The sequence below is a fragment of the Sorex araneus genome, chromosome 1 (genome assembly GCF_027595985.1).
Source record: "Sorex araneus isolate mSorAra2 chromosome 1, mSorAra2.pri, whole genome shotgun sequence".
Classification (NCBI taxonomy): domain Eukaryota; kingdom Metazoa; phylum Chordata; class Mammalia; order Eulipotyphla; family Soricidae; genus Sorex; species Sorex araneus.
Window position 1 is genome coordinate 155947473 of NC_073302.1, and position 20308 is coordinate 155967780.

The 20308-nt window shown below is 40.4% G+C and overlaps 1 protein-coding gene across 2 annotated transcripts in view; it reads right to left on the reverse strand.

Annotated features, from left to right (window-relative positions):
• ARSB (arylsulfatase B) overlaps positions 1–20308 on the reverse strand; it is a 203098-nt gene that overhangs the window by 93069 nt on the left and 89721 nt on the right. For both annotated transcript variants that reach the window (XM_055118452.1, XM_004613146.2), the window contains exon 5: positions 8311–8554. In XM_055118452.1, the coding sequence (XP_054974427.1) occupies positions 8311–8554 (244 nt within the window). The remainder of the gene's footprint in view (positions 1–8310; positions 8555–20308) is intronic.

Here is a 20308-nt window from a genome sequence, read left to right on the forward strand (position 1 = left end):
TGATTTTCCCACATTTTCTATTTAAAAACATACCGAAAAGAAAGGAAAGGAAAAATTACACAACACCCATTCCTACAATATCAACTGAAGAATGTTTTAAACTTGAACTGAAGGGGAGAGGCGGCGTTGTGGGGAGTGTCTTGCAGGTAAGATACTTGCCTTGCCAAGTAGAGCAAGGCCACTTTTGCACAAAAGAAGGTGAGGGGCATTTAAGCACAAGGCTTTCAGATCATGTCTTTTGAACTACAGAAAGAGAGGCCCCGCTGAGAGACAAAATGCAGCTTGAGTTTCTGAAGCCCTGTGGGTCAGAGGACTAGCTACTTGGAACTGGAAAGGTGGAGGCCTACAAGTGTAACTATTCCAAAAAGGGCAGGTGAGAACAGGGATCTTTTAGAAAGTGAGTGGTTGAGAGGGAGGAGGAAGTGGCCAAAGATCAGAGTCCTACTGCAACCACCTAGTGTCACAGAGTCCTAAGGCCACCAGAGATAAAGGGGAAGCATAAATTAAGAAAATTCACTTCACATAGCAATAGGAGAGGTGCTCTTGAACTAAGAAATAAACACCCCTGTCCAAAGCTCCCCACATAAAAAAATTTCTTTAAAACTTCGTATTGGTCCAAGAAAACTAAAGTCTATAACATCAATAACAACATAGAGAATGCAACATTTAACAATATTGCTGTAGAAGTGGAAAGAAACAGAAAATGGGAATTCAAAATTTTTGGCAAAGGAAAGTATTCTCCCACTGTGGAAAAAAATCACAAAGTAGAAGAAAACAGTTACATGATACTTCTCAATATGGATTAAGCATAATTAAATAAGCAACTGCTGTTACAAAACAAAATACCATGCATCAAAAAGCTAAAACTCAGAAGGGAAGATGCCATTACGTATAATTGTAAGTATATGACAGCATATGGAAAATAACAATGAAGAAAACTCAAACCACAGGAAAAAAGTAAAAAGGATTAGAGAGAAAGTGATAAAAAATAGTTACATCAGTAAGATAATGTCAATAATCGAGTCTCTGAAGAAGAAGCACAAGAACAACAGAGCAAGATATTTTAAATGATAACCTAAATAATTTAAATAAGCATCTGAAAGCATAAGTCCAAAGATCCTAAGGCTTATCTGGAAAAATTGATCCAGCAGGATCACCTTTGAGACATAGCTAGCAAAATAAAAATGATGATTAAAAATCTCTGGGTCTCCTACATGGAGTGGCCCCAGACGCACACTCAAGCTGTAGTGGGTGTGGCCTTTATAAAATAAAATCCCCTGGGCCTCTGAGAAAAGAACTCAATCATTTGCAAAGTAAATAAAATTAGGTGAGCATTAAAACTGCCAACAGCAACATATACAAATGAAGTGTTGGCTAACATTTGCAAGAAACTAGCAGGCAAGTGATGTGGCTTAAGCAGTAGCACACTTGTCTGGCATGTGGGTTAGATCCCCAGGACCTCAAGGCCCTTGAGTGTCCCCAGGCATGACCCCCACAACAGCAATAAGGACAACAAACAAAACGAAGAGTTTCAAAGAATGTTGATGCTTGAGAACAATTTAATGGACAGGTGGTTAGCACAGAATATATTATTGTAGACTTAAGATGAAAACACAATTGTAGGTGAGGAAAGGATAGTATAGACCTTATGCTTTGACAAAGTAAAAACAATACAATCAAAAATAAAATTGGGCCCGGCGCGCCTTCCGCCCAGAGATGAACCAGGAGCCTCGGCACGAGAAACGGACCCTCCGCGCCTATTGACTGTGATCCTGAGGTCTCCTAACCCATTTTGGCACCAGAGCGGATGCTTGCAGCCATCCATTTTGACTGTGAACTGAGCTAAAATATTAGAAACCCAAAAAGTCTTCACTCTTAGCAATGAAGAGAAATTATTAGATGATGCCTATTCAGCAGGCCTGATTGTTGGGGAAAATTTCCAATCAATAATAGTGAGTTCTGTATGGAAATATGGAATGTACTCAATATATATAGAGAATAATGGAAATATCATTAGCTACTTAGATGGGGGTGGGGTGGGAGGGGGGTGTATTGGGGTTCTTGGTGGTGGAACGGGTGCACTGGTGAAGGGATGGTGGATTAATCAGTATTTGACTGTGACTTAAACCTGAAAGCTTTGTATTTTTTTCTTTTTTTCACGGTGGTTCAATAAAATATTTCTTAAAAAAAATAAAATTGGAAGATAATTGTGAGAGAAAGCAAGGGGATTTCCTCCAGCAAGTAGTCAGAGAATAGTCAGAAATGGCATTTTTGCATTGAAACTTAATAGTAGAACCTAGATCCAAGAGAGAGAGAGAGAGAGAGAGAGAGAGAGAGAGAGAGAGAGAGAGAGAGAGAGAGAGAGAGAGAGAGAGAGACCAGGAGAATTACAGAAAAATATTTGTATAATGGTGGACACCAGAATAAAATATAAATATTTAAAATAATACAGTGTCTGGCATTATGTCAAAATGAAGAGTCATGGAAACACAGCCTCAGTGAGAACTGTTCATTCGACACCAACCCAGAGCTGACAGAGGGAGAGGTGGAAATTTGCAGAAGACATAGAAAGTGATTACCCCGTACTCAGAATGTTCAAGATAATTCATTAGAAACATGGAGGATATAAGAAGACCCACACCGAATGTCTAAAATCTACGAAGCATGAGAATGAAAGTATGCTAGGTGAAATTGATGGAAAATTAGATTTTGAGAAAAATGCAATGAATTTGAAGTTATAACAATAGAAATTATCCAAACTGAAAGACAATAAAACAATATATTTTATTATGAAAAGACAGAGTACCAAGACAGATCATCATACTGATAAAAACTTGAGACATTACAGGCTAAGGATTGCATGCACTAGACCCTAATCCATCCCGGGCACCACATGGTCCCCTGAGCATCGCTTGGCATATCCATGAGCACAGAGCCAGGAGTAGCATCTGAGTACAGGTGAGTGTGGACCCAAAAGCAAAACAAAAAAACCTTAAAACATCATTTAAGTGGCTCCACCAAACAGTAGAAAGAAAAATGTTCAACAATAATATTATATTATTTCATTATTGAGCAACACTTTTTACTATACCTTTTAATAATAATATCAAGACAGTAATAATATGTTAATAAATATAATTCAATATTTGTCCCAATTATTGAATTACAATTTCATTAAACTTTCTATTACTATAATATTTAACAATTAGTCTGGGTCAATTTATTCATATTCTAAAGAAAGTAAAATTTTAGTTCAGAATTTCTTTTTTCTCTTCATTTTAAATTGGTACTGGAGATTAAACCCTGGACTTCATGCTTTCAAGGTGGCGGCTTTTCCACTGAGCCACATTCCTAGCCCTTAGTTCAGAGTTTCTTAACCACTGGCTCATTGACCATTATACTTAATTGAGTTTCCTGGTATCTTTGACAGTGATATACATTTCCTACAATTTTCTTCTTGGAAATGAATCAAAAGGGAGAACTCGTTATAATATTTAGTTCTAAAGGTACTTTATACACTAGATATTTCATTATTTCCATTATAGCATCTAGAAGAATTTTCCATTAATGAGAAAGATAGAACATTATCATGATGGCCGGGGAGTCTACTTTTGTTTATATTAAGTTTAATTAAAAATAAATCAAAAAATAAATCAGTTAAACAAAGAAACACACTATGTATCCTTTGAAATGTTTGGAAAAAAATAGGTGTTCATTCATTTGAAAAGCAGAAAAAAATCTACAGAATTGGGGAGGGGCAGAAGGGAGACAGATCAAAAGGCTGGAGCTCATATATTTTGTATGTGGCCAGCCTGGGTTTGAAGCCCAGCATCACATGGTCATTCCCTTGCTCTGCTGGGAGTAACCCCCCAGTACCACCCTGTGTGGCACCACAGCACAAACAAAACCCCCCATGCAGGATCCAGAAGAGTTTGGAGAAGCCACACTCGTAGAAATGACAATCCAGATCTGTGGTGTGGAACAAAAGAAAAAAATGAAGCAAGTAGAAGGAGCTCCCATTGCAAATAACGTTCCCAACACCTGAAATGTTCATAACAATTTCTCCTAAAATCTCCCTGTTTTGAAGCAGGCCTAAGAGGAACTGATCACTATGCAAACAGTGAGGCCTCTGCTCTCAGCACAGCTAACTCTGGTTCTCATCCATTACCCACATTCCTAGTTCATGAGACCCTTTTGAGAAAAAAAAAAAAAAAACTACCATCATCTTAAAAACTCTTTTCAAAGAAATATCTAACTGGAAAAAAGTTCCAGAACTCTGGGCACAGATTGAGTGTCTCTGACCTTTGGCTGGCCATTTGGTTTTTCTGCTTTGGAAAAAGAAGCTCCAGACGTCAGTGTGACTGGTGGATTTCTGTATCAGCAGGCTCAGGGGCCAAAGGCTCTGGCACTGATATGGAATAAAGACTCGCCAAACCCTATGAGAAACATCAACTTCTTCATAATCTGCTGTGTGGGGTGTGTGTGTGTGTGTGTGTGGTGGTGGTGGGAGCATGGGAGGGTGAACCTATCTTATCTCTTCTCTTTTATGTTTTCTATTTCTGTTTTTCTTCATTTTTCTCTCTACTTTTGTTCTCTTTGTTTCTTTCTTTCTTTCTTTCTTTCTTTCTTTCTCTCTTTTTCTCTCTTTCTTTTTCTCTTTCTTTCTCTCTTTTTCTCTTTCTTTCTTTCTTTCTTTCTTTCTTTCTTTCTTTCTTTCTTTCTTTCTTTCTTTCTTTCTTTACTGATTATTAAAGAAAGTATTTTGCACTCACTAAATAGAAATTTGCTAGACATAATTAAACTCTAGGTAGAAATTTTAACCCCCACTATTTTTTTTCAACACAAAAGGATAAGACTATTTTCTCAATACTTGACATGCATGTTTTGGGTCCTATCTTTTGGTTAAAAATCTGCAGTTATTGCTGAAGAACAAAAATCTCCTGTTTCATAAGATACTAATTACTAAATGCTCGGGGCCCTTTAAACACCAGGGGATGAGGGGCCTGGGGATCTTCTGCATACTGGAACTAAGGGTGATCAAATTTTTCCAATTTCTCTGCAGGCAGAAGCAAACATGTGGCAGTATCTTAAAAGTTACTTCTGATCAAGAGTGTCTTAAGATTGAAATGTGAATTTAATCCAAATTTTTATGATAAGGATGACATCAATGAATTCCGAACTTTGCCAAAGGCAATAATCTCAGAGAAGTAGAACAAAGGCAATTATTTGAGTGAATTCAACTATTTTTGAGTTGAAGCCCTCTCACATTTGGCACTTTTCTGTAGAGCTTTTCTTCCTTTTGTTATTGTCTGTACAAGATAGCATCTAACAACACATTTGCCACTGGGAGAAAAAAAACAAAAAACAAAAAACAAAACTGTCAAGCATGACACAAAGATTGTCCTATTAAAATCACTTAAAATGTTCATTTATTTCTCTGAGTCCATCTCAACAGTCATTTTATTGAGATTTGCAGCATAAGTTCAAGTCTTGCTATGATTTGAAATTTTTGCTTCGATTCCTCCATCCCTCTCGGAGAGTCTGGCAAGCTACCAAGAGTATCCTGCCTGCACAGCAGAGCCTGGCAAGCTCCCTGTGGCATATTCGATATGCTCAAAACAGTAACAACAAGTCTCACAATGGAGACATTACTGGTGCCCGCTCAAGCAAATCGAGGAACAACAGGATCACAGTGATACAGTGATACAATGATTTTCTATTTTTAATAAAATAAGGTTTTTTTTTCCACATTAAAAGTAATAGAGAGACACAGTTACTCTCCATATGCTCGGAGGAGCCTCATCCATGAGTGAATCTGCAGAAAACCCAGAAAACACAAGTTGGGACTTGTGACTGAAAATTCCAGGCTCAACGGAACTGGAAATGAGTGACCTCCCCTACCTCTTCCTTTTTCTGGCAGTTTGGAAGTCACCCCCATAAACTGCCTCTGGCGCCATATAATCTCATAATGGCCATGATCCAAAGACTCACTATAAATCTCTCGAAAGAGAGCACAGAATGATACGCCACAGCCATGCCACCAAACCCCTTGCCAGGCTATTTAATTCAAGGCAATCCGGAGGGGGGAGGGGGAGGCCCTCCCTACCCCAAGGACCCAGCTCCAGCAGCCAAAAACCTCCAGCACTCAACCGACACCAAGGTCACGGCAGCTCTCCACACGCTTGGGCCGAGCCTCACTCATGAGTGAATCTATTCCTGGACATCTCATACTTTACCCCACTAATATACCAAGAGTAGCACACCACATTTGATTGGTTTTAAAGTAGAAGGCAACCAATCCTAGGGGGAAATACATTTATGTAGATATAGATATAAGCACACAAAGCTCAACCTTTAACAATGTGTTACTAATATCTTATAGAAGGGCTTAATGGCGCCTAGGTGAAATACAACAATCTTCACATACTTTCCTTTAAGAAACCATTTTTGGATCATTTTTAGTGTATTATTCATAACAAGTGATACAAAATAAATGGTTTCAGTTCTGCTTTGGGGGCAGGGTTTGGGGTTCTGGATGGAAACATCTGAAACATGGTGGTGGGAAGGTGTGATGGTAGTGTTTAAATATTAAATGTAATCAAATATTGTGAACAACTTTCACTGCATCACTGTCATCCCGTTGCTCATCGATTTGCTTGAGTGGACACCAGTAACATCTCCATTGTGAGACTTGTTACTGTTTTTGGCATATTGAATATGCCAGAGGTAGCATGCCAGGCTCTGCTGTGCGGGTGGGATACTCTGGTAGCTTGCCAGGCTCTCCGAGAGGGATGGAGGAATCAAACCCAGGTCGTCTGCATGCAAGGCAAATGCCCTACCTGCTGTGCTATCGTGATAGCACAGTGAACAACTTTATAAAAATAAAATTTTAAATAAAAAAATAAGAGAGAGAGAAATAGAGAGAGAGAGAGAGAGAGAGAGAGAGAGAGAGAGAGAGAGAGAGAGAGCTCAACTGGCTAGAGTGTATGCTTGCATGCAGGAGGCCCAGATTCCATCCCTGGCACTGCACGGTTCCTCAAGCACTGCTGGGGACATCCCTCAAACACTGAGCTAGGAGTTGCCCTGAGCCCTGTAGGATGTGGACCTAAAATAAAACAAAACCCAAACAAAATATGAGACAGATATAAGCCTGCAAAGTATGTTTATCATCTTTTCTATTTTTAATCATATAGAAAAGAGTGAATAATTTCTAATATCGTCAAAATAAATTCTCTAAATTTCTGTACATAAGTTTAGGTGCTCTTTTCCTATAATTTCACAGCCTTGAGTCTCAAGGGGCCTACAATTCAATCACTTAGGAAAAAATAATACTCCTTTGATTCAGATATTAAGATATTGAATTCACAGAACACACACCATTTCACAATAACTCAAGAATAACATGGAAGAAAATCCAATCTCAAACAATGCCTAGAAGAAAATACAAATCCTTAGTACATTTCATGAGGAGAAAAGTTTTTTGAATGAAAGAAAGAAAACAAAGCAAGACTCCAATTTTACTGACAAACATGAGATAAAGACTAAATTTTATAGGAAAATATTTGCATAATTTTAATAAAGTAAGCAATCAACTGTTTGATCATTTGCACCACAAAAAAGGAAAGAAGAGAAAAAGGACAGTCAAAAGGTTTAACATAAAAGCAAATAAAATAGCAAGAAAAGACAAACATCAATAATAAATATCGGAGTGAAATGAACACTTTCAAAAGATAATATACATGGAACATTATAAATAAAGATTAAATCCCTAATAACATCAAATTAAGGTAAACATATATCCCTTCAATGTAAAAAATGAGTATCTTTAACAATCAAAGATTATTTGTTCTAAGATGAAAATTCAAGATAAGACCATTTCCCATGTAATATAAATGATTTTTCTGGAGTCATGTAAAGAAATGTTGTGAAGGTGACAACTAGTCACACCAAAGGAAAGAGAGAACATTTATAACATTTTAAGAAAGCAATTTTATAATGTGGATCAAATGTTTTTAAAATTATCATTTTCTGGGGCTGGAGAGATAGAACAAGAGATAAGGGCACTTATCTTGCTTGTGGTCAACCCCAGTTTGAATCTTGAGCACTTTGATTTTTCTAAACACTTTAAGTAGAATGATGGTTATTATGGGCTGAGCCTAGGGTTGGCAAATGGGAAAGACTGGCCAGGAGGTTCAAACTTGCAATTACAGGATCAGTGCATTCTAAGACTCTGATGGGCAGCATGCTGACAATTCCATCTCAAGTGACACTGTTTTGGGAAAGAAAGGAATAAACTGGGTGGATAGCTACCTGATGGTCTTCCACATATCGTAGCCGTCCAGGGGCTTGGTGCCATTGGTGCTCCCTCCTGCCAGCTTCACCAGAGTTGGCAGCCAGTCAGAAATGTGGATGAGCTCCCGGTTCTTCACACCCTTTTGTTTCAGCAAAGGGCTGGCCACAAAGCCTACCCCTCGAACGCCTCCTTCCCACAGGGTCCATTTTCTTCCTCGAAGGGGCCAGTTATTCCCTCCTGCCAGAGTCTGCCCTCCGTTATCTGAAATACAATCAGGTTTGAACATGAGGACAGAGTTCATGAAAGTGATCAAGAACAAGTCTCCTCTGTAGGTTGCTATGACATGATGCTCAACTAAAACAATGCGACTCCTTCTAAGTGTCACCCATACCCAGAGCCCTTCTCCCATCAATACCACTCACCAGCACACAGGCATGACCAGAGTGCAGTGTGACACATACCCACTGAGGCCTTTAAGTCCTCCAAGATTTTCTGAAAGGTAAGGAAGACCCACAGGGTAACTCCTTGGGACATAATCCTGATCAAATCAGTACCCGCACTACTAAGGCATGTGGATAACTGTGCAACAGAGGAGAATGAATCCAGGTAACTGAGCCCCTCTCTTCCTTAGAAAAGAAACCTTAGTAAGTTCATTTATTGACCTAAATCTCCTGATCAATGGAACAGAACAGAAATTCTATTTCTATAACAGACCATTTAAACTGGAACTGGATTAATATTCTATCTCCTGGTGATAGGACTAGAGCGATAGCACAGAGGGTAGGGCGTTTGCCTTGCTTGCATATGACCCGGATTCAATTCCTCCATCCCTCTCAGAGAGCCTGGCAAGCTACCAAGAGTATCCTACCCGCACGGCAGAGCCTGGCAAGCTACCCGTGGCATATTCGATATGCCAAAAACAGTAACAAGTCTCACAATGGAGGCATTACTAGTGCCTGCTCGAGCAAATCAATGAACAACAGGACAACAGTGCTACATTGCTACAGTGAGACAAATCAAATGACTCCATATATTGATAAATTCTCAACCAATTACCTTGTACAATCTAAGTGTGACAATCATAAACTATTGGGTTGATATTTATAAAATCCAAGTATTTATAAAAATGTGATTACCATGTTTGGGGGCTTGAAAAAACAAGTTTAAAAGGTTAAACAAGTGAGCTTCAAATAATATTCTTCTGCAGGCTGAATATTAGGTTCCTGAAGTTCCTAGAACTGAATGGGTTTTTTTTATCACATTTTATTTGCACAACTTTTATCATTATACCAAAAACACTTTTCTAAGAGAATCACAAGCAAGGGTTAATCTCAACTAAGTATTCATTCTCTCAATGTTAGAACAGAAGTAGTTATTTCAAGGGACGATTAATCCCTTTAGGAGAACCTTTGTCACTGATGGATAAGACAGTCTAGTATCTATTGTTAAGGAAGAGGCCTCTCAATAAGCCCTTAACACAACAGATCATTCACAAAAAGGGCAAAGAGAGAGAGCTGAGTTAAGTTAGATGAGAGTAACAACTGTCAACCCACAGGTAGGTAACAGTTTAATCATTCTGCCGTATCACAGACTTACAAGGACCTTTCTTTCCTCAATCTATACACCTTTTCCTGACAAAAATTCAAGTCCAGAAACCCAAGTCAGCTTGTTCATGAATATACTATGTCACATGACACATGAGCCGAGCTGTGCATTCAAAGTGAGGGACACCATCTTTAGAGACAGAATTCCTCCATGTATCCAACATTCCACAGAGTAACAACCTCCCATAACAAGTGAGTGTATCAGAACTTGGAGGGACCATCCCTGGGAGACAGCAGCACACTGGGAAGTAACGTCAACTCTCGACCCACAAGATCAAGAATGGTGCACAGCACTACTGTTGAGCTCTGCTCTCTAGACTGTTCTTAATGCAACTGGTTCAAGTCTCCTAAAGTTTCTTTTTTTTTCTTCATTTTAATTATGTACGCACCATTGAGATATTCTCTAATTCTTATCCTGTTTTGCCTAGTTGTTAGTGCTCATTATAAAAATAATGGATGAGGGCTAGAGACATAGGATTGGTGTTCAGACACTTTTCTTGCACACAGTCAACTCTGGTTCAATCCCCAGGCCTATATCTGGTCCCCCATCTTGAGTGATCCCTGAGCACAGAGCCAGGAGTAAGCCTGAGAACTGTCAGGTGTAGTCCCATAACAAATAAAAAATAATGGGTGATGAGGGGGAATTAAGCACAGAGATGATGTGGATAAGGGTGGCTGGGTCTGGAATCTGATTCAAGAAGCAGCCCTTTCAGTATGAGCCAGAAAGGAAAATATTCTGGGCTATAAAGAAAAGCTGGCCACTGTCACCACTGCAGGATCCGGAAGGTATTTCCACATATTAAAGGAGGGAGCAGATGCAGAGACTGTTTTTGCCATTAGCACCCTGTGATGTTTTTGTCATCAGCAATGATAGGGGGACGCTATCACTTGTCGATATGGCTTCCTTCATGATTTATTTCAAGAACGCTCCAAAGGGAAAGCACTGTTAATCGACACACCTGCAGCTTCTCAAGGACTCCCCTGTGACAGCCAATTGCAGACTTGGTCACATGAAAAGGGTCACAGGGTCTTGCTAGAAGGTTGTGCGTCCATAAGAAGTATCTGGTTGATGGCTCTAGTTTATCAGTAAAAGGACAGAGTCCACTCTCAGACCTCTGAGAAGAAGGAGGCTCTCGCCTGAGTTCTAGTACAGTCTTCTGAGTATTCCAAAGAGTTGACATAGAATGGGTTTGAGTAACAGCAAGAAGTAAGAGCAGACACACAGAGATCCCTCATTTGGGTTTGGAGATATAGAACATGTCTTGCATGTGGATGGTACTCCAGCACCATAGTATGCAGTTTCCCAAGCACTTCTGGGAGCAACCCCCAAGCAACTCCCCAGAAATATATTCTAAGTGCTGCTGGGTGTGGGCCTCCAAACAAAAATAAAAGTAAGAGACAAATCCTCCTTTGAAACAATTTAGAAAAGTTTTCCCATATCCCTCATGTATATTTAAGTATCATCTTAGATTTAATTTTCATCAAATTAAAAGGCAACAATGGCCCCATGATTTCAACCCACCATTGCTTTGTTTTCCCTCTTAATTTTATCTTGGTCAAAAGTTCATTTTTGTTATTGCAAACAATTTTTTGAAAGAATTTTTTCTTGCTTCATTTCCTTGATGGACGAAAAAAGCTTTCAGAATCAAAATGCAATGACTCCAACTAGCAGAGGAAGCTACAAAAGTTTTTGTTTTCAGGGAAATAATTTTTCAGTAATGTTTTTGGCAGAGGGAAAAACCTAATTATAAACCCTGTGCTGTCTAGAAAAGACATGTCAAAATAAAACCAGTGTTGTCATATACAGATGGTAAGTCTCACTTTATTATTCATTACTGAACAAAAATAACTGTCAAAAAGTCATGGAAAAACCTTGGTTAGCCAAAGAGCTGAGCAAAGCATTAAGCAATGACAATGAAACCTCATCAGTCTCGGCTGATAAAATGAAGATAAAACCATGACAACAGGGGAGCTGAGGGTCACTCCAAACACTGCTCGTGGCAGGGCTATGGAAGGCTGCCCTTGACCATGGGCTGTACAGTCCCTGGCTTCGTCCCATATTCCACGGGTGCTCCAGGATTCACCTTTGCATTTCCCTCCCTCTGCCTGGGGAAGCAAGGGGGCCTCCAGCAGCCCCCAGCTGGCTCTGGATTGCCCGGAGGATAGGGCTGCTACTGTGGGTGCCAGCTGGGAAGACAACGTGATCTCAAATACCAAGAAGACTCCTTGCCCGCCCCCCCCCATAAGGACCTGACTGCTGATGTCTGATGCTTTTCAGTTCATATTTTAAAAACTTGTGAAAATGGAAGAGTTAATATATGTTATAATAGTTCTCTAAAGTGACATTTCTCAGTCAGGTCTGTATGGCTCCTCTGTGGAAATCCCAGAATATTCCCATGGGGGCCATAGGTAAAAATGACATCAATGTTGGGGGCAGCTGAGATGAGGGGGACAACTAGTAGGACAGGGAGCCCACAGGAAGGAAACACAGTCAGAAGGGGACACTGATAGAAAAAAGGTTGAGAAACACTGATCTAAAGGGTTATATAAACTCCACATTTTTTTTATTTTTTATTTTTTTTTTAATTTTATTTATTTTTAATTAGAGAATCACCGTGAGGGTACAGTTACAGATTTATACACTTTTGTGCTTATACTTCCCTCATACAAAGTTCGGGAACCCATCCCTTCACCAGTGCCCATTCTCCACCACCCGTAAACCCAGCGTCCCTCCCACCCTCCCCAATCCCATCTCCCCCCCACCCCACCCTGCCACTGTGGCAAGGCATTCCCTTCTGTTCTCTCTCTCTAATTAGCTGTTGTGGTTTGCAATAAAGGTGTTGAGTGGCCGCTGTGCTCAGTCTCTAGCCCTCATTCAGCCCGCAACTCCCTTCCCCCACATGGCCTTCGACTACAATGTAGTTGGTGATCGCTTCTCTGAGTTGACCTTTCCCCGGAACGTGAGGCCAGCCTCGAAGCCATGGAGTCAACCTCCTGGTACTTATTTCTACAGTTCTTAGGTGATAGTCTCCCACTCTGTTATTCTATATACCATAGATGAGCGCAATCTTTCTATGTCTGTCTCTCTCTTTCTGACTCATTTCACTCAGCATGAAACTTTTCATGCCCATCCACTTAACTACAAAATTCTTGACCTCCTTTTTTCTAACAGCTGCATAGTATTCCATTGTATAGATGTACCAAAGTTTCCTCAACCAGTCATCCGTTCTGGGGCATTCGGGTTTTTTCCAGATTCTGGCTATTGTAAACAGTGCTGCGATGAACATACATGTGCAGATGTTGTTTCGATTGTACTTTTTTGCCTCTCTGGGATATATTCCCAGCAGTGGTATTGCTGGGTCAAATGGGAATTCAATATCTAATTTTTTGAGAATCGTCCAAATTGTTTTCCAGAAGGGCTGAACCAGTCGGCATTCCCACCAGCAGTGAAGAAGGGTCCCTTTCTCCCCACGTCCTCTCCAACAGCGGTTGCTTTTGTTCTTTTGGATGTGTGCTAGTCTCTGTGGTGTGAGGTGGTATCTCAAAGTTGTTTTGATCTGCATCTCTCTGATGATTAGTGATGCAGAGCACTTTTTCATGTGCCTTTTGGCCATTCGTATTTCTTCCTTGGTAAAGTTTCTGTTCATTTCTTCGCCCCATTTTTTGATGGGGTTGGATGTTTTCTTCTTGTAGAGTTCAACCAGTGCTTTATATACCATTGATATCAACCCCTTATCTGATGGGTATTGTGTAAATATCCTTTCCCATTCTGTGGATAGTCTTTGGATTCTGGTCAATGTATTTCTTGCGGTGCAGAAGCTTTTTAGTTTAATGTAGTCCCATTTGTTGATCTCTGTTTTTACTAGATTGCTTAGTTCCGTGCCACCTTTGAAGATACCTTTATCTTCAATATCGTGGAGGGTTTCGCCTACATTGTCTTCAATGTACCTTATGGTTTGTGGTCTAATGTTGAGGTCTTTAATCCATTTTGATCTGACTTTTGTGCATGGTGTCAGGTCAAGGTCTAAACCCATTTTTTTGCATGTGGTTGTCCAGTTGTGCCAGCACCATTTGTTAAAGAGGCTTTCCTTGCTCCACTTCACATCTCTTGCTCCCTTATCAAAGATTAGATGGTCATACATTTGGGGTTGTGTGTAGGGATATTCCACCCTGTTCCATTGGTCTACGGCTCTGCCTTTGTTCCAGTACCATGCTGTTTTAATTGTTACTGCTTTGTAGTAAAGTTTGAGGTTGGGGATGGTGATGCCTCCCATCATCTTTTTCCCAAGAATTGTTTTAGCTATCCTTGGACGTTTGTTATTCCATATGAATTTTAGGATTGCTTGATCCATTTCTTTGAAGAGTGTCATGGGTATATTTATAGGAATCGCATTGAATCTGTATAATGCTTTAGGGAGTATTGCCATTTTGACATCATTGATTCTCCCTATCCACGAGCAGGGTATATGTTTCCATTTCCTCATGTCCTCTTTGATTTCATGGAGTAGCGTTATGTAGTTTTCTTTGTAAAGGTCTTTTACTTCCTTGGTTAAGCTGATTCCGAGGTACTTGATTTTCTGGGGCACGATTGTGAATGGGATTGCTTTTTTCATGTCCCTTTCCTCTGCCTCATTGTTTGCATATATGAAGGCCATGGATTTTTGGGTATTGATTTTGTAGCCTGCAACTTTACTGTATAAGTCTATTGTTTCTAAGAGTTTCTTAGTAGAGGTTTTAGGCTTCTCTAGATATAGTATCATGTCGTCTGCAAATAGTGAGAGTTTGATTTCTTCCCTTCCTATCTGGATGCCCTTAATCTCTTTTTCTTGTCTGATAGCTATCGCAAGTACTTCCAGTACTATATTGAAGAGGAGTGGTGAGAGTGGGCATCCTTGTCTTGTGCCTGATCTCAGAGGAAAGACCCTTAAAAACTCCACATTTTTTTACTAAAAGATGTTGGAGGGGCTGGAGCGATAGCACAGCGGGTAGGGCATTTGCCTCGCACTCGGCCACGCCAGGTTCGATTCCCAGCATCCCATATGGTCCCCTGAGCACTGCCAGGAGTAATTCCTGAGTGCAAAGCCAGGAGTAACCCCTGTGCATCGCTAGTTCTGACCCAAAAAGCAAAAAAAGAAAAAATGTTGGAGAAATATCTGAAGAGATACAGATGAACCCTGGAGGTATTGTAGGTTTGATTCCAGACTCCCCACGATAGAACAAATGGTGCAATTAAATGAGTCACACGGTTTTGTTTTCCAGTGTGCATATAAGTTTGTGTCATCTTGTGTAGTCTAGTAAGAGTGTAATAGCATGATGTCTGAAATAGATGGACACCCCCTAAATTAAATGTGACACAGAGCATGGAGTGAGCACATGCTGCTGGCAAAATGGTGCCATTTCCTGTCACCATCAGTGAAAGACACACCGTCTGCAAAGTGCAATAGAAGTAGGCATGCGTGATCTTCACTTACAATCGCCAGTTCTCTTTCCCTCTTGCTCAGTCTTCGAGCGCTAGTCATTAGATGTGTCAGTGAATGCACACTTTCCTGTGAGTTTTCAGACAATCCCCCTCTTCTCAACCCCACTGCCTGAGGTCTGGCACTCTGGTCACTTCACCTCCTGAGGTAACTTGACAGACCACTTCATACTGCCATCTTTAAGAAGCCCACGGCCAGTCAGTCCAGATCAATATTTAAAAGCCTTTCCAAATTAGGAAAAAGTGCTATCAAATCAGGAAAAAGTTTTATTTTTTAACTGCATAATAGGTAAGCCCTCATAAGAGGCCTGTAAGCTACTTCAGTGGTGTCAATTTTGCCCTGCCCCCACCCCCCTAATAAAGGCCCAGAGAATTTCTCAAAAAGCACTAACTTTTCTCAGTTGTTAGAACAAGTTATACCTTTTTGCATAACTTTGACTTTGTACATGCTGATTCCTTTGCCGAAAATGCACTTCTTTGCTGCCTCACCAAAAACGTCTAAGTCCCAGGTTATATGTCACATGTTCTACAAACCTTTTGTTTACTCTCCCAGACAATCTTTACATCACCACCGTACTTCAGATGCACTTTCTATATCCATAACACTTATCTTTGTGGATTCTTAAGCATTAGTGTACTTGTCTTTCCTGTGAACTCTGCCTCTCCAGAGCTAGAACAATGACTCATTCATCTTTGCTTTCTCAGAATCTGGGGTAGGACTTGCCAAAGAGAAAGGCTCAAACACTGGTAGGTGACAAATCAGTGAACAGAGGAAAGGCACCAAAAATAGACACTGAAATGAAAACAAAACAAAATTTATTTTAAATTGAAATTCATTTTAAAAGTATTTTTATGGGAGAGAGAGAGCGAGAGAGAGAGAGAGAAAACTCAGTACTCAGCCACTGAACACACTTCTGTATTCATTTGTGGAAGACTTAAGTTAAGTTCCCAAGCACCACAGGATCCCCTGATAGGAGCAACTCCTGAGCACTGAGCCAAAAGTAGCCCCTGAGCACTTTGGAGTGTGTCCTAACAGTAAAAACATAAAAGGGTTTTTGATGGCTGCACAGTGTTTGTTTGTTTGTTTGTTTGTTTTGAATTTTCATCTCATCACTCACTGACTTGACTTTTAGGACATTGTGGACAGCAGGGGGACATGGTGTGTAGAGTGGGAGATGCTCCAGATTTCCCAAGCAATTCAACCCCCACAAAGACTGAAAGTGTTGATCCCATCTGGCACCTGCTTCGTGACACTGAAATTGAAGTTGTTATTCAAGAGCATTAGAGGAAACAGCGGTCTTAGCCTGGAAGACAGGTAGGTCCTAGTCTCTCTCACCCCTTCCGTGGATCCTTCTGATGTGCCCACCATGTGCCTTTGGGCATGCTATTTTAGTTCCAGGGAAAATGGCAGTGAAGAGAGAGATGTGATTCTCTCTCTCAGGGACTGAACACAAAAAGGAAATAAGATCTCCATATCCATGGTTGGCAATGACCTGGCCTCTTCAGAAGCTGAAACCTGATCATGGAACAGTTGATCATGTGACCACTGGAGCAAGAAGAGCCTGGATCCAGGCAGCAGGGAGCTGGGGGGCCTTATTCAACAGTATATTGGAGATTGGGGAGTTCTGCTTCACTTAAAGACTAAGTTATCTATACTCTTAGGAACACTGTTGCCAGAACCTATGGAATAGCTTAATAGAATTATGACTGGACAAAAACAAAAAGGGGTCTAGCTGGTTTATGAGAACCATCAATTTTCTTTATCATTCCTACCATCAGATCCCTAGGACTGGAGCGATAGCACAGCGGGTAAGGAGTTTGCCTTGCATGCGGCCGACCTGGGTTTGATTCCTCCGTCCCTCTTGGAGAGCCCGGCAAGCTACCGAGAGTATCCCGTCCACAGGGCAGAGCCTGGCAAGCTACCCGTGGCATATTTTATATGCCAAAAACAGTAACAACAAGTCTCACAATGGAGACGTTACCTGGTTCCCGCTCAAGCAAATTGATGAACAACGGGACAACAGTGTGACAGTGCTACCATCAGATGCCTAGTTTTACTGAAATGGAGCCAAAGGAGAGGAGCTAAGTGCTGTTGGGTTTGGGCTAGTGAGCCTAAGTTTCATCATTTTAAAAATGAAAATGTAAACAAAACCCACCTGTCCCTGGCACAGAAGCAGTGCGCAATAAATAAGAGCTATTTTTATTGATGATAATCACCACTAACAACAGCTTTAAAACAGGCAAAGATAAACAGATCCTTCTCAGGGGGTTCATTAAATGTATGCTGTACTAGGCTTTAGGATTAGCGAAATGTTCTAAACTATAGAATTATCTTAAGCTGCAATTCTCTCACTGTAGGTAATTACTTTTGAGAGGGGATGGGGGCTAGAGGGGTGGGGGAGGTGGACTGAGAGATGGCAGGGGAGAGTTTGGGTTTGGGGTCATACCCAGTGTTACTCCTCGTTCTTTATGCCAGAATTACTCCTAGCAGTGCTTGGGGATGGAATCAGAGGACGGAACCCAGGTTGGCTGCGTGCAAGGCAAGTTCCCTACCACTGTACTATTGCAGTCCCTGTAAGTAATTTTTATAGAAGGATAACAACACAATGAATTGTGAGGAGGCGGAGTGGTGTTTTTCCAGGGCTGTGCCAGAATATTTTCTCTTTGCTTGCAGGAATTTAAAAGTACATCAATTAACAAAGGAAAAATACAATGATCAGAGTCTGTGATTTATATTACATTTCAGAAACTGAATATTTCACTAGCCATCAGAATATTTATAGGGGTTTTAACTGGTTGGTACCATTTCCCCTGGCTAAATGTTTTGATCCCCAACTTCCAGTCAAAGGTTATTCAGGCTTTGCATCTTAATTATTTACTTAATTAAGCAGCAGCAATGGGAGTGTTCCTGCAGTGCTGGCTAGCAGTAGGAGAACTCTGGTAGAATGGAATTGGCAGCCAGATCTCAGAGAGGTGATGTAGCCACCCAAAGAGCTAAAGATCAAGGAAGATGGAGATATGAAAAGAGGAAAATCAGGAATGAGTAGAACGAAAAGGAAAAGACCTTCTAGGGTTACAGTGAAAGATTTTTTTTCTCATTTTATTTATTTGGGAGCCTTCGAGCTGTATTCAAGTTGACAGAGGTCACTCTGGTGACACTTGGTCCAGCCTAGGCCTACCAGATTAGTGCTGGACTTAGTGCTGCTTGGCCCCCGAATATTGGGAATCAGGACAGAGGCTTGCAGTACCCAGGATCAAACTCAAGCCTTGCATATGCCAGGCCTGTACTCCACCACTTGAGCTTTCTCCCTGGCCCCATTTCTTTTTTCATTCGAATGGGGCAAATGCCATGGCCTATAATGATATGATGAGAGACCAACAGGATTTCACCTCTTTTAACATTTATGAAGAATAAAAAGACTGAAAAGTCTGTTGAAAGATTGAAAAATTTGGTTTCTAAAAGTTAAAATGGAACAAGATCTAGAAATCTGTGTCCTAATTTATTTGCCTAAATGTATTTATTTCAGTAAATTATTTATTACCTAAATTATTACCTACCTCCTACCTATTGGTAGACACACAACTAAATTATCTTTTTCTCTGAATGAAGTCACAGACGTTTGATGTCCTTAAATGAAAGTTGTGAGATATGTACAAAATGTTGTCTTCCTGAGGATGCTTGGGTGATGTTAGACTTAATCTCCATATTTTGGATCCCTAGCACAGAAGCACCTAGTTGGGGGTATTCAGGGGAAGAAAGAGTACAAATGTTTATTCTGACACTTTTTTGGCAAGAGTGCAGAGAGTGGTGGGTTACATCAGCATGACCAAGAGCTATTCTCAGCTATGTGCTCAGGGTCACTTTTGGGAGTGCTCAGGAGACCATATGTGGTACTGTGGATCAAATTGGAGCCTACTGCATACACCACAGACACATAACTTTCTGTAGTATCTCTCTATCCCTCTTCTGTCCTTTTACAAAAGCAACAACAAACAACACAAAAACCTATAGCCTTCGTTGTTTTTCCTGCAGCTTGATCTTGAAAGAACCTTTGGTATTTTTTAATAGTGAAGTTATGAATTTCAGGGAAAACTAAAACCAAAAGGTACTTTGCAAGAGCAAGATAGCTTAACTCATCAAATTATTTGGCTTTTCTTCCAGGTCCAAAAGCCCCTCTATGATGGTGAGGGAAATTTTTTACCAGACCACCACTTAGCGATCAATAATATCAATCAAGAAATAATAGACAACGTTCCGCAGAAGTACTTAGCATAGAGCAGCTTCAAGGACCATGGGAGAGATGTGAAAATCACTGATAGAACAAAAACCAGACTTGTGGTTTCAGAGTAACAAGTGTACTAATTACTTGCACAGTGAGGAAGACAGAAAATAGTCAGTGCTTTTTCACAGAGAATTAAACGAGCGACAGCTAACATATTCTGTTTAAGCAAACCTCCACTAATTTAATTTATCTTCATGTTTCCAAATATATAGCATACGTTAAATATTTTACACAAACATATAACACAAGTTAAATGTTCTGAATTTATGCTGGAAGCAGAAGCAACATTTTGTTAGAATTCTATTTTGTAAGCAGTGAGATATGCTTTTAGTGTTCAGGAAAAAAAAAAGCCAAACCAAATGGATGGGCAGGTCTGTTTCTTGGCATTCTTCTCTGAATGTGGTGGATGTCACTGGAGTATTGGGGTTTAATTTAGGTAGGACACACAAAGGTCATGAGAACACCAACAGACATTATCCTCTTTGAGGAACAACAGCTAAAAACACCTAAATCGGCAAGTATCGCCCAATCTGCCTGCTGTCTGTTGTCTACAAGTTGTTCACTCATGTCATTCTGAATAGAATAGGCAGAACACTAGACGAAAGACAACCATGCAAGCAAGCTGGGTTCCGAAGGGGATTCAGCACAATAA